Here is a 12,826-nt window from a genome sequence, read left to right as displayed (position 1 = left end):
AATGATGTAATGCTCCAGTATTTGCAGGATGTGCTTATCAGGGTTTTTTAAAGGGTTTCTCTTTTTTCTAGATGTTTTCTGTCAAAATAGTAATTTATGGAATATCATCAAGAAAATAAACTGGTTTGCTGTTTTGTTCAGAGAGGCCAGAGGCAAGTGCTTCTGTTGTCAAGTCAGCAATGGGATGAAAGGGACTCTGATGTAGGTCACCGAATCTGTCAATAAAATAGAGTAAAATAGAATTAGTGTAATTCTATTTGGAGTTTGGAATTTGGAGTTTTTGTAAACCCATCTGAACAACGTAATTAACTCAGAAATTTTAAAATGGCAATTTTAATTATGCTTTAAGTACTTCAATACCAATTCCTTTTGGCAGGAACATGTAGGTGCTGTCCTCAGCAGCAGAAAGAGCTGTAGGTATTGTAGTGCAGTTGCTTTCTGCTTGGGCTGGTTAGGGAGGGATCCACAGCTTCTCCTCCATGCCCACAAATTCCATGTTCCCTCTGTTACTGCTCACAAAGAAGGAAGGAGGGAAACAGACTCCTTTCAGTGCCAAAAGCCTCAACTAGCTCATAGGTGCCAAACAGCCAAGCAACATTTCATCCCTTCCTGGATGCCAAAAGCCTCAAGTATCCCTGCTCCACCTGCCAAAACCTCCAGCTCTGTCCTGACAACTCCTGCAGAGCAGGCCTGCGCTGTCAATGTGAAGTTTTGCAACACTCTGACAACGGAAAAAATCTGGATGCAGTATAGCTCTGAAAACCACGCTGAGATTCGCCTTCAGTTTAGTATGAAAATGAATTATGCTGTAAATATTTCCTGTGTGTGACACTTGTGCATGCTTTATTCTCCAAAATTTTAATTTATTCAAAACTTCTGTAGAATGAAAATAAGTTGCAGAATTCAACACTGAGAGATCTAAAGTCCATCTGAGCCCCCAGATGTGTTTTTTCATGTAGCTCAATAAGTCCATCACTTGCCTTTTGGCTGATTGCTTGCTGGTGATTCACCTTGTTGCTGAGCTTTACCAGCTTGTGTTTCTGAAATGCTCTTGTTATTATGGGGCACAGGTTCCATTTTGCAGTGAGTTTGCAGGGCTGAGGCCAAGTGCAAGGAATAGGTAATGCAACAATTTAAATGTTAACAATTTAAAAACGAAATAATTCTTAACATCTGCTTAAAATAGCTGCATTGACTCCCAGGTGTTTTTTATAAATTTAAAATAATGAGGCATTGTTTTTTCTCCAGGATTTAATAATTCCAGATAGGTTCTTGTTAACATACAGAGTAATACATAATTTACTTTGGTACATAGAAGTAAAATATTTATTAAACTCAATGACATATACAGTGCACAATTAGGTAATATATAATGCACTCGGCAACAGTAGAATTATACCAGGAAATGCCTTGAAACTGTTTTTAGGAAACAAGAGGAGTTTTTAAGCTAAAACCAGGCAATGAAAGATCTTCTATTAATAATTCTTATTTGTCTGGAAATATGTTTTGATTGTTCTATTTAGTCGCTGCCACAAGTGAAATGGTTTTTCCCAGATCTGTAATCTGCATTCTGCACCTCACTTAGAATACAAAACAGAGGTGTAAATTATTTTAGTATGTGACCTTAGCAGAAAAAGAGATTTCTAGTGTAGCTTGTTTCAAAGCTCTAGACATAACAGCCAGAGTTAAAGTGAAGGCTCCAGTTCTGAGGGTGAATAGCACATGCAGTGATTATTGCAGGTAAATGCTTGTTCTTTCCTGCTCACGGGTACAGTCATCACTGCAATTTGATACCTCTCCCACCAAGTGTGGTGTCTGGAAACAGGGATCTGGGAAATGCATCACAGGGCTGCTCAGGCAGGGTGTGCTCCCTTCAGTGCCATAACTCCTTGGGCTACCTCTCTTTGGAGCTGCTGCAGGTATGAGGAGAAGCACATGGCACAGAGCAGTGCTGCACGTGAAGATTAGTGAAGAGCAAAATAACCTCGTGCTGTGGAGCACTCAGAAAGTCAGGACAGTGTTAATGGTATTTATGGGTTGGGAGAGTGGGAAGAAGCAATGAAAAGGAAATGCTTCATTTCTTTTCAAAACACCATCAAGGATGAAATTCACTCCTGGGAGAAGGGCCAGCACTGAGCTTTGGGTATTGCTTAATTTAGGCTCTCAGTGGTACAGAAGTTGTGTTTATACTCTTCAACAGGTTCCTTCCCTTGGATGAGCTTGATCTGAAGAACCTAAATTCTGGTTTTAATTATAAGAAATGCGTTATTAAATAGCAATATGCTAGAACTCTGGCAGTGTAACTCCTTTTGGTGATTTTCTTTAGAATTCGGCAAGCCTTAGTGAATTAATACAAACTAGTTTAGTAAGCAGCTGTGAGAAAAACAAAAGCACAGCCACCCAGAGAGTTGCAGTGACATTGGCATAATCGCAGGTGTGTTGGTAAATATTCCTCCATGTCCAAGGCCTTACTTGAAAAGACAAAGACTTATTTTCTGGGCCACATCACTCTACCTGTTTGAATTTCTTTGTATCCATCCAGCCTCAGGGGTGATCGGTGTACCACTGCTACATCTGCTGACCAAAGGTTGCTCTGAATCTCTTCTAGAACCTGACAGAGGAAAATTGTATGCTAAAAATTCTGCAAAAACAAACATCTAAGGTATCAGGGCATTTCTTTTGGGAAGCTGAATCTTTGTTACACTGAATGCTAAACATTTACATATCCAAGCCTTATGTAATAGTTGTCTGAATAATAATAAAACTGCATAAACTGACCTTGGTTCTCTGGCACCACTTCTCCTTTGAAGTCTGCATGACCAAATTCAAGACAATTATGTCATCCTTCATAACAGCCAAACAAAAGTTTGGCCAAATAATCTTTTTTTTCTTCATCTGAAAGCGCTGTGTTTGATTTCTGTAATGTGTGTCAATGTAGCTGTTGTTATTTACTGGGTGCTACAAGTGACAGTAAAAATCCCCTTGTTTTGGAGCAGTGATGAGCCCTGTTAACATCTGGATTTCATTTATTTTACCTCAGTGCCCTTGTTCTGGGTTACTTGGGGTCGTAGGTTGCAAGGGGAGTATGGCCTGAGAACTCATGCACACCAATAATTTGCAGAACAGGGAGGTACAGTGTGTGCCAATATGTGACAGAAACAAAAACAGAGCCCTGGACAGAAGAAGGGAAACTGGCACTCACACTTTCCCCTCTGTTCAAATCTACCAGTGCCACACTGCAGTAAAATCCTCTGTGGACAGCACGGTCTCTGTCACTTGAGGGTTGTCAGCACAGAGCTCAGATTGCACATCACCGGCCCTCAGACCTCGAGGGAGCCTTGGCAAATTGTCATCTCAGCTCTTTGTCACCAAGTGCTTCAAAACTCAAGAGTTTATTTTCCCTTATCCCCTGATTCAAGTAATCATTGTCCAGGTCCATGTTTAGTGGTGTGACTTTTTTGCTTTCAAAATGAGTTAGATTGGGATCAAATGTTTTGAGTCTACCTTTATCACATACACTGGATTTCTGCAGAAACTCTGTATAGGTTCTTAGCTGCCACTCTCACTGCAATGTTTGCATCTAACCCTGTGTTCACATGTGCTACAACTCTTCCAGTGATGTGTTTTCCCATCCAGCCCTAGGTAAAGAGCAGCAAACAATCTAGGTTGTGTTTATAGCTGGTCTAAGTTATTTTATCTGGATTCACTACAGCACTTGTGGCTTGATCATGTAACATCATGGGTGCACATGTGCACGTCTATGCACACTTTTACATTTGTGCTGGTACATAAATACTTCCACAATGAATATGGAAAATATACGTGTTGTGCTTTGTCTGTTGCAAAATTAAGGCACTCAAGGCAAAACTATTCTAATATGGTTCAATTTTTCACTGCTGAACCACGTTAGAATTATGACTGAAGACAATAAGACATGAAAAACTGAAGTCAAACAAGCTGGGAATGCAGTCCTGACGTACAATAATGTCCTTCTGTGTCCAATTGCAATTAGCTCTCAGTTTAATTCCTAAATGAGTTTCCAAGGCTTTGTTGGTGTAAATCATGATGTTGGTGATCTTTTCTTTATTTTACTTCAATTTAGTACCATGGTGAAGACAAATGTAATGTGTAGAGTTTATGAAACCAGACAGCTAGTAAATCAATATTATTTTGGTAGTAAATTACTAAGTCAGTGCAAGCTGCTTTTAACTCTTTCCCATGGGACAAATAGCTTGAACTAGCTGGAGCTTAAATCAACACTGTGGGCACTGAATTAGTCAATGATTCTAAAGAAGGCTTTGTTGGCATAAAGTTCTGCTTTGATCGCCATAGTATTTACAGCTTTTTAATTAGATACAGTTCAGAACAATGGCTTTTATCAAAGCAGTTTGGGAAGTGAACAACTGGACTTTGTTTAGAGCTTTGGATGACATTCTGTCTGTTAATATCATGTGGCTGGTTGTAATACAATGATGAAGTTAGGATTATTTTAGGCATTGTCACTGCTTTATCAAAAGAAGCTAGCTATTCTCAAAAAGAGTGGCATGTGTTGCTTTTTTGATATCACAAGTTTAGCCATTCCTCAACATGCTAAAACCCGATCATTTGCTTTGGGCTTGCAGAGAACAAACTAATTTTGCACCTATAAATTTGAAAGAAGTGACCCTCTTGTTCATCTTGATTTATTTTCGTGTGCCAAGTGACTTGTTGGGAAGTGCTGAGCTTTTTTTGTCAAGACTGAAGGCACTTGGTTCCATTTTCAGTCCCAGACATTTCAGACTTGGCTTCTGATATAAAGAAAACCCAACATCAGTGTGAAAATTCCTCAGGGATCTTGGCAGAGCTGGGTTCTATCGTTTTTGGAATGGTAGATTGGCCTAAGAGTGCTTTTAAAGCTTTACGGTAAGCAATTGTAAAATTTGTAAATTTATAAGAGCAAGAAAGTTAAAAAGCCACTGATTTTCGACCAAACTCTGCAATTCAGTGTTCAAATAGAGATGTTTTTCCTCTAATAAGCAATTTGCTTTTTTTTTTTTTTTGACAAGTTGAGCATTGAAGTCAATGAGAATAAAAATTTGGCTGGAAATAGTTGTTTTCTTAAAGCTTGAATTAAATTGTCATGTTCTCTCAGTGGTGATTCTTTTGGGGCAGAGTAAATATTGGTCAATATTCTCTCCCACCTGAGAAAAATTACTCACTGCCTCACTCTTACGCACAATCTGACTTTCATAATGATGCCAAAAGCTATTACTTTATGTTAGTGGTATTTTTATGTGTAAACTGTCACCGTGGTGGTTTGAGAAATTGGTGTTTTAATCTTAAGCTGGGTGTAATATCGGATTCTAAAAATCTTAGTTCCATTGTAACAGGCCCATCATGTGTTTGAACATGATGTCTTTTTGTGTGCTTGAGAGTGTTTGGTTCCTACACAGCAAATTGTGCATAGAGGAGTTGGGAACTGCAGCATGTTTGGGCACAGCAGTGCTTTGCCAGGAGCTACACTGGATCTTCAAAGGCTCTGTTTTTCCCCACATAATTATTATGCATTAAAGTAGTAAATTTGAAATATGGTAAATAAGCAGCAAAATAACATAATTGGTACTATTAATGCCAAGGAGTAAAACAAACTCAAAACATTTTTTTTTCCTCCTTTCCATCTTCTTTTCTTTTCCTTCAGAACTCCAGAACCACCCGCTCAGATGAAGATAAGGATGATTCCTGGGATGCCTGGGGGGCCTGGAGTGATTGCTCACGGACCTGTGGAGGGGGAGCCTCCTACTCTCTGAGGAGATGCTTAAATGGCAGGTGAGCCACATGCTGGTGTGTGGGGGCTCTTCTGCAGCTCTGGCACATTTCCAATCCTCTTCTGGCTGCTTCTCTTTCTGAGACCAAGTGCTGTGTAAGATAGATCAAGTGTTATAAAATGCTGCCTTTAATACATGTTTGTAATACACAAATAACTTAGGCTTTAACTCTGACCTTTAATGTGTTATGAGATGTAATTGTGGAATGGCAGGAATTATTTATTTGATATGGTCAGATAGAGAGGGGAGTCCCTTTCACTGTAATCAGATCAAAAGGTGAGTTACCTGTGTACAACTTAGCCTGCACTTGGACATGATTTGCCATAATGTGCTGCTCAAATGGATCTGTCAAATGCTGCTCTGTGTTAGGGAAGGAAGGGCAACAGGCCATAGTCTCAAATTGCACCAAGGGAGATTCAGGTCAGATATTAGCACGAATTTCTTCTCAGAAAGGTGGTTAGGCACTGGAATGGGCCTTCCAGGAAGGCAGTGCAGTCTCTGTCCCTGGAAGTGTTTAAGGACACTCAGTGCCATGGCCTAAAGTGACAAAGTGGCGTTGGGTCATACGCTGGGCTCAGTGATCCCAAAGATCTTTTCCAACCAAATTGATTCTCTGGTTCTTCCCTGCCAGTTCTTCCTATGCAGTTCCCTGGTAGCTGCATGTCTTCATGTACAAGCCTTAGTGTGACGTGAAGAGAAGAACAGAGGCAGTGAAAGCCTTTTACCCCAGTGGTAAAACTGGACTAATGTGGGACTTGTTGGTACAATCCTTAAAGCAGGAGTAATGCACTAGGCCAGTAGTCAGGCAAGAAAAGATCCCAGCCAGCTGTGAGGCATCTGTCCTGGCATCCATAATTACCTGGTTCACTTGAATTATTCTTAAACATTTTAAAAACTGATGATTTTGTTTACATTTTTATTTAGTTGAATGCAGCATCAGCCAGGAAGTCGCATTTTTTAGAAGAAGGCTTGGAGTGTGATGTGCTACTTAAGGGCAAACTGTATGAAATACAGAGCTAAAGGGGATTGATTAAAGCACTGCCTGTTTCTTTTAGTGAAAAATTGCCACAAAGATCTTGGAGAAAAGTAATAGTTCCAGCAAGAAGCCTTGATACTCTACCAATGTGTTAGAGACTGTGAAACAAGCTCAATAAATTGTAGCAGTATAAATTCCACTGTGGTTTTATTAATATTTTTAATGTGTTCCCCTGTGAAAAACATGTGTTTTCCATACCTTGACAAATACATAGTTGAAAAGGTTTTTTTCTGTGTTTGATTTTTGTAGCAATGTCCGGGAAACACACAACTGTGAAACAAAGTTTTCACATTTGTATGTCGTAAACCTTTTTAATTTGCATGTTGTGATGCTGTAAGTCTTGCAAAAGATTGGAAATCTGAGACTTGAAATACCTTGAGCTTTAACAGTTCTACCTTGAGCTGAGTTGAGCTCTTGCTTCAGGCATCCATTTTTTTTCCTTTTCAAATGCTATTTTTCAGTCTCTCTCAGACATTATTAAAAAAATGTTATTTTCATGCAAGAAGAAGACAATTTAATCAAAGATATGTAAATTATCAGTTATATATTCCCAGATTCTTTAATGTAAGGCACACATTTTTGGTACGAAGGAGTTATTCCAAAACAATGTTCCTGATTTTAGAGAAATCGCTAATTATAATTTCTTATCCAGTCATTTGAAATATGTTTTAAGTTCTTTCAAATTGCTGATATTGCCATTTATAACATAGAAGAATATCTTACACCGTGCAAAAGTCCTGGTTTGGTAGTGAGAATTTTGGCAGAGTGTATCTTTAAAAAAAGTGTGAAACCCAACCTCCCCAGATTTATGAGACCACAATAAATAACCATGACTCTATTACATGCCTTTTATTTCAGCTACTAACAACAGACTGAGGGTCTGAATTGCCTGGATGTCAGGATTCACAAGCTTTGGGCACATTTGCATGCAGTCCATGAAAATTCTGTTTAATTTAAAATTATGAATCCGATATTCTGATCTTTTCCTCTAGGTCACATCATGTTTATTAGAAATTACTTGGTTTGCAATCAGCATTGAGCAGGCTTAGAGATGTCTTGTCCACAAAATAAATGTGGTTTTCATAAGGTTTGCAGTAAATGGGGCTTATAGGGAAAGTCACATGTTCTTTGCTGAGGAGAGACAGCAGTGTAAAGCTGAATACCCAGATCCCCTCTGTATTTAAACCTTGTATTTGGAGTCCAGATTATGGTAGGGCAGTAGCAATAAAAGCCTAATTTTCGAGAATAACTAGCTGTAAAACAGGCAAGGTTGTGTTTTGCTATTATACAGTGTAACCATTTTTACTCTTTTTTTTTTTAGGAACTGTGAAGGTCGGAATATTCGATACAAAACTTGCAGTAGTAATGTGAGTCTGGCCTTTAATCCTGTTTTACTCATTCAAAAAAATGTGTTAAAGTTTAAGAAATGCTGCTTCTCATTTAAAACCTTATGGTGCATAATTTTCTTTCCATCATTATTAACATTTTTAAACATTTCAGTCTGCATGACACCATGAGGTCTCAAATTTAGATTTCCCAAATGGACATTTTCTTTTGAAATTATAGTGCCAATTGTGATTCAGAATGTTTTATATCACTTATTAGGAGAGTTACACATTTTCATTTTGGAGGATTAACAGATCAATTCTCATCTTTAACTAGCAAGTGATTTTCCTGAGGGTGCTGTCTTGTGGATGAAGCATTAAACTGAGCTTGGGATAATTTGTGATTGTTATTGATAAGGTGACTCTCCTCATGTGAGCAAAGAGGTCCCTGTAAGATCTTAAATAGCATAATTACTCCTTATATTCCCTCTGCTTGCCTAAACCCAGATCTTTATATGTCTGTGTGCAAGAATATGCACATTTAGGTGCAGTGGCACAGACAATGCCCTTGGGTGAGTGTGGAGCTGAGGTTTGACCATGCTGTTGCTGTGATGCAACCACATTTCATTTTTATGGACACATTTTATGAAAACCATTCACGTACAGCAAACCTCATGACTCGTGTTCCACTGACTTGCAGTTGGGCTTTGTGCTGTTTAAAACTGCTGCCCTTCAGGTGAGCAGCTCAGCAGGACTTTGTGGTACCACAGGTCTGTGTAAGGTGTGTGCAAACACAGTCATGCAGGGTGGGTGATGGTCTGCACGCACCCTTGCTCGGCTGAACTCACAGTACAGCGTGACAGCCACATGTGATGTTCCAGGAAAGACAGCAGGCAGATAAATAATTAATAATAATACTAAAAGGTGAGACCTGAATGTCCTGTGGGTTGAGTTGTGCCCAAAGGTGTGTAAACTCAAGTGATACTCAGTCACTGCCAATCCCATAATTGTTGCCAGCAGCTGTGGAGTGGGACATGTTCTCCTTAAAATTCCCGACGCTGGAGGTTGCCCAGTAAATATTGAATCAGTGCATCTCCTAGGAGAACTGCCCATTGCTGCTTTTCAGCTTGCCACACCTACGGAGTCTGCTGTGCCAGTTGGCTTCTGCTGCCCTTGAGAACAAGGCTTGCTCACACCTTGAGTAGCTCCACACTCCACTGCTCAGTGCTGGATGGATTTCCCACCACAGCAGCCGAAGTTCCTGCTGGCAGAAGCAAGTGGAAGTGATAAATGAATCAGTCCCAGTGCATGCAGAAATCAGATTCTGGAGACAAACCCTGCCCCGTGCCCTTTCAGAAGAAAAGGCCCAGCAGCTTGGTGCACGAGCTCATACATAAAAATGCTCCTGGCAAAAATACCCTGATGTTTAAAATCTGTGTGATAACTTGGTAACTTGCAGCCAGTCAGGATGTAAGCAATGAACAAAATTATACTTATGCACTGCCTATCGAAATGTCTGTCTGTGTGCAGTGTGCACAGAAACCCCTCTGAGTGCTGGATCCCCTGCACTGCAGCCTCCTGCAGGAGCACAGGGAGCTCACCCCAGTGCCCCTTGTAGCTCAGCACCAGGCCTGGGGAACTGCCCAGGGCAAGGAGAAGGGAGGGTGGCGAGGTACATCTGGGCATGTTCCTGCTCTCATGCACAGGTCTATTTTTTAGGATATCTGTTGTATTTTAGTAAAGCTGTGGACACTATTCATTTTAAGATTTATGTAGTAGGGAGCTAATGGAAGTGATGGCGCTTTATGCTTCATCATAGAGAAAATTAAGGTGATTCTCATATCCTCTCTGAACTCCCAGAGAATTTATCTGAAGTCACTGGAGCCTGTTTTTTAACTCTAGGACTTATTTTAAAGCGATAAGTGGCAGGCGCCTTGTATGTGAATCTGTTTGAATTTATGATGATTCAAATGTTAATTTCCAGACAGGAAACTGCCTTTACAGTTCTGCTTTTGGGGCATGTCTGAAAGGGATCAGGTTCCCATTTCAGTTCAGATACAGTCAGAATTTCTCAGGAATGGTTTTTCCTAGATTATGGGTTAGATAATGAGGAACTCCTGAGAAAAATATATTTAATGAGATTTCCACTGTTAATACAGTTGATCTCTGAAACTGGCATGCCTGAATTCAATCCCCATGTCAGATCTGAGTTAACCTTGAAACAGGACCTTACACCTAATGTAAATCTGAGACTACTAGGCCAGTTTAGTTTCAAATGATATAATTTTCCCAAAAGCATTATTTCTAATCAAGGCTTCTCACTTTAGGAGTGAGACTGTAGTTTGAAAATTAATAGTTTATACTAGCTTCTTTCCATATTAATAGGTATTACTGCTAACCACATGAGACACTTGGTATAAATACACAGTGTAAAGCTGTCTGCAAATGTAATTTTGCTACATGATACATTACACCACTAACATCTATATTGGGGAGTACAAATGAAGCACAACTTAATATGTGTGTCATTCTAATGAAAAGAACAAGAATCATTTTACCAGAAAATTGGTTTCATGTGGATTTGTAATGGAATAGTAGTAAGTTCATTGAACTCAAGCATAGTTCCAGAATAATATTAGTGATATTTCAATCAAAAAATTAATTCAAGGTCTTAACAACAAAATAATTGCTAAGATTAAGCTGTATGTATAGCCTGCTTATCTTTCTATCATAACTGAGATGCCAGGTGCATGATTTCCTAAAACTGCATGTGTGCTTTCAGCCTTCCATGTAGAGACTTTAGAGAAATAAACTATCCATTGTATGTTGTTCAATGAGATTTTCAGTCTTTCTTGCACCCCTTTTTTAAGTTTCAGTTTTTGTATATAGTGTTACATTCTAATGCTATGATGTGCACTATGTGGAAGTGTTTAAGTTAATCCTTTAGGGTCCTATTCACAGAACAAGTTATTTGGGCCATTTCCCCATAAATTTCACGTTCTGGTGTGCCAAAAAGTCTCTTATATTTTTGCGAGGGTGATTCTTCTGCAGTCAGAAAAAACACTATTTTGTAAAAGGTAGCCCCATGTTTAATTCCACTGTAAACTTTTATTATATGCAGATAATGCTTACACTTGTTCAACACATTTATCTATAACTGTCCCAGCATCCACCTAATTTACCCTGTTCAGAAAATCTTGGCTGTACTGTGTCTACTTTAGACTATAATGTTTCACCCTGAGTTACATAGTTTCTCTCTAATCTGTTCATTTATTTAGTTTATATTTAAAATGCTGATGCACCATAAGGCTCCCTTGGTTGGGGTGTTTTCCAGCTCAGGTATCTTGATTCAGCTTAGAAGTGGCCTGAAAATTTTGTAGGAAAAACATGGAACCTGAAGCTAATTTCAGAAAGAAAACAAAACAATGACTTCATCAGTTTTGGCTGGGTTTCAACAAAATGAGATTCAAAGAATAAAACTAGACAAAGGGCTAGACTTTCTTTGGTGTCATCATTTTTACTGGGAATTTTCTTGCCTTCTCTTTTGTGCTTTTTTCAGTAGAGTAATTGTTGGCAAGAGTCACAGGGTCTGATGCAACCTTCATATTTTGTACATGAACATTGCCTACAAAGATAGAGATTTCCCAGGTCAGCTTTGTTTTCAAAGGCTGAGGGTGCTCAGTGCCAAAGCTCAAAGATACATTTCATAAGAAGCTAGCTCTTGGATGCAGTAGTTTTTAGTTGTGTGTCACCAAAAAAAAAAAAAAGAAAAAGGGAATATATATACACATTGTGTGTGTGTTTTTAATCTTCATGGTAGTCATGTCTAAAGCATCTTTTTCAGATCTGTCTACTATGTTCATAAGTCATGTCATAAATACATTTCATTCCACTACAAGGTCTGGGTGTGCTTGTTTCTGCCAACATTTTCTTGTTTTAGAGCTCACAGATATGTCTTCAGCTCCTTATGCAGTGTATGAACCTACAAATGGCCTGGCCATGGTTCAGGGGATTGAGTGTGATAGAAAAGCTATTGCTGAAATTAAGAAATTCTTGCAGAAATCCTGAAATTAGTAGCAAAAAAATTTAACAAGTAAGAAAAATAGTGAAATATTGAGAGGGAAGAGAGAATGGTGGAATGAAGTGATGTCTGAAATAGATTCAAATCAGAGACACACAAACAGGATGAGGGCTGGGTCCCCCATATCATTGTCTGATATTATGACCCTGCCCACTTCCTGAACACGGTTTACCCTTGCCTACCATTCACATCTTTGCCCTGCCTTTTCCTTACTATTTTTTAAACCCCCTTTCACTTTTCTAAACCACTCTAATGGAATTAAACTGATGTTTACAAGTCCTCTTGCTATCTTGATTGCATTCATTCAGTGCTTAGTTGTGTTTCTCTTTAAACTCCTTTCTTTACAAAAATATTTATTGTTCCCTGGAAGACTGGGATCTGGACTTGGTTGCCATCCAAACTTTGATATAATGCAAATGATAATAATTTCAGCTCTTTGGTACCCTTCTGTGATGCTCCTTTTATGCTCCTGCTTTTGCACAGGGCTCAAACATAAAGCAGGTGGAGCTGGCATGGGAATGGAGCTGCCAGAATCACTTTGGGCTCTTTGAAGATGCCAAAAGAGAATAGGGAGATGAGG

General features: G+C 39.1%; 1 protein-coding gene across 5 annotated transcripts in view; it reads left to right on the top strand.

Moving 5' to 3' along the window:
* The window catches only part of EFL1 (elongation factor like GTPase 1), a 244,496-nt gene that overhangs the window by 68,283 nt on the left and 163,387 nt on the right, over positions 1–12,826 (top strand). For all 5 annotated transcript variants that reach the window (XR_012582139.1, XM_026791297.2, XM_074549267.1 and 2 more), the window contains exons 4-5: positions 5,678–5,805; positions 8,162–8,207. Coding sequence is in view for 4 of the 5 variants with exons in the window: in XM_026791297.2 (XP_026647098.2) it covers positions 5,678–5,805; positions 8,162–8,207 (174 nt within the window). In the remaining variant the exon portion in view is untranslated. The remainder of the gene's footprint in view (positions 1–5,677; positions 5,806–8,161; positions 8,208–12,826) is intronic.

This window comes from Zonotrichia albicollis, chromosome 11 (genome assembly GCF_047830755.1).
Source record: "Zonotrichia albicollis isolate bZonAlb1 chromosome 11, bZonAlb1.hap1, whole genome shotgun sequence".
Taxonomy (NCBI): Eukaryota; Metazoa; Chordata; class Aves; order Passeriformes; family Passerellidae; genus Zonotrichia; species Zonotrichia albicollis.
This window is presented reverse-complemented; position numbering and strand designations above follow the sequence as displayed.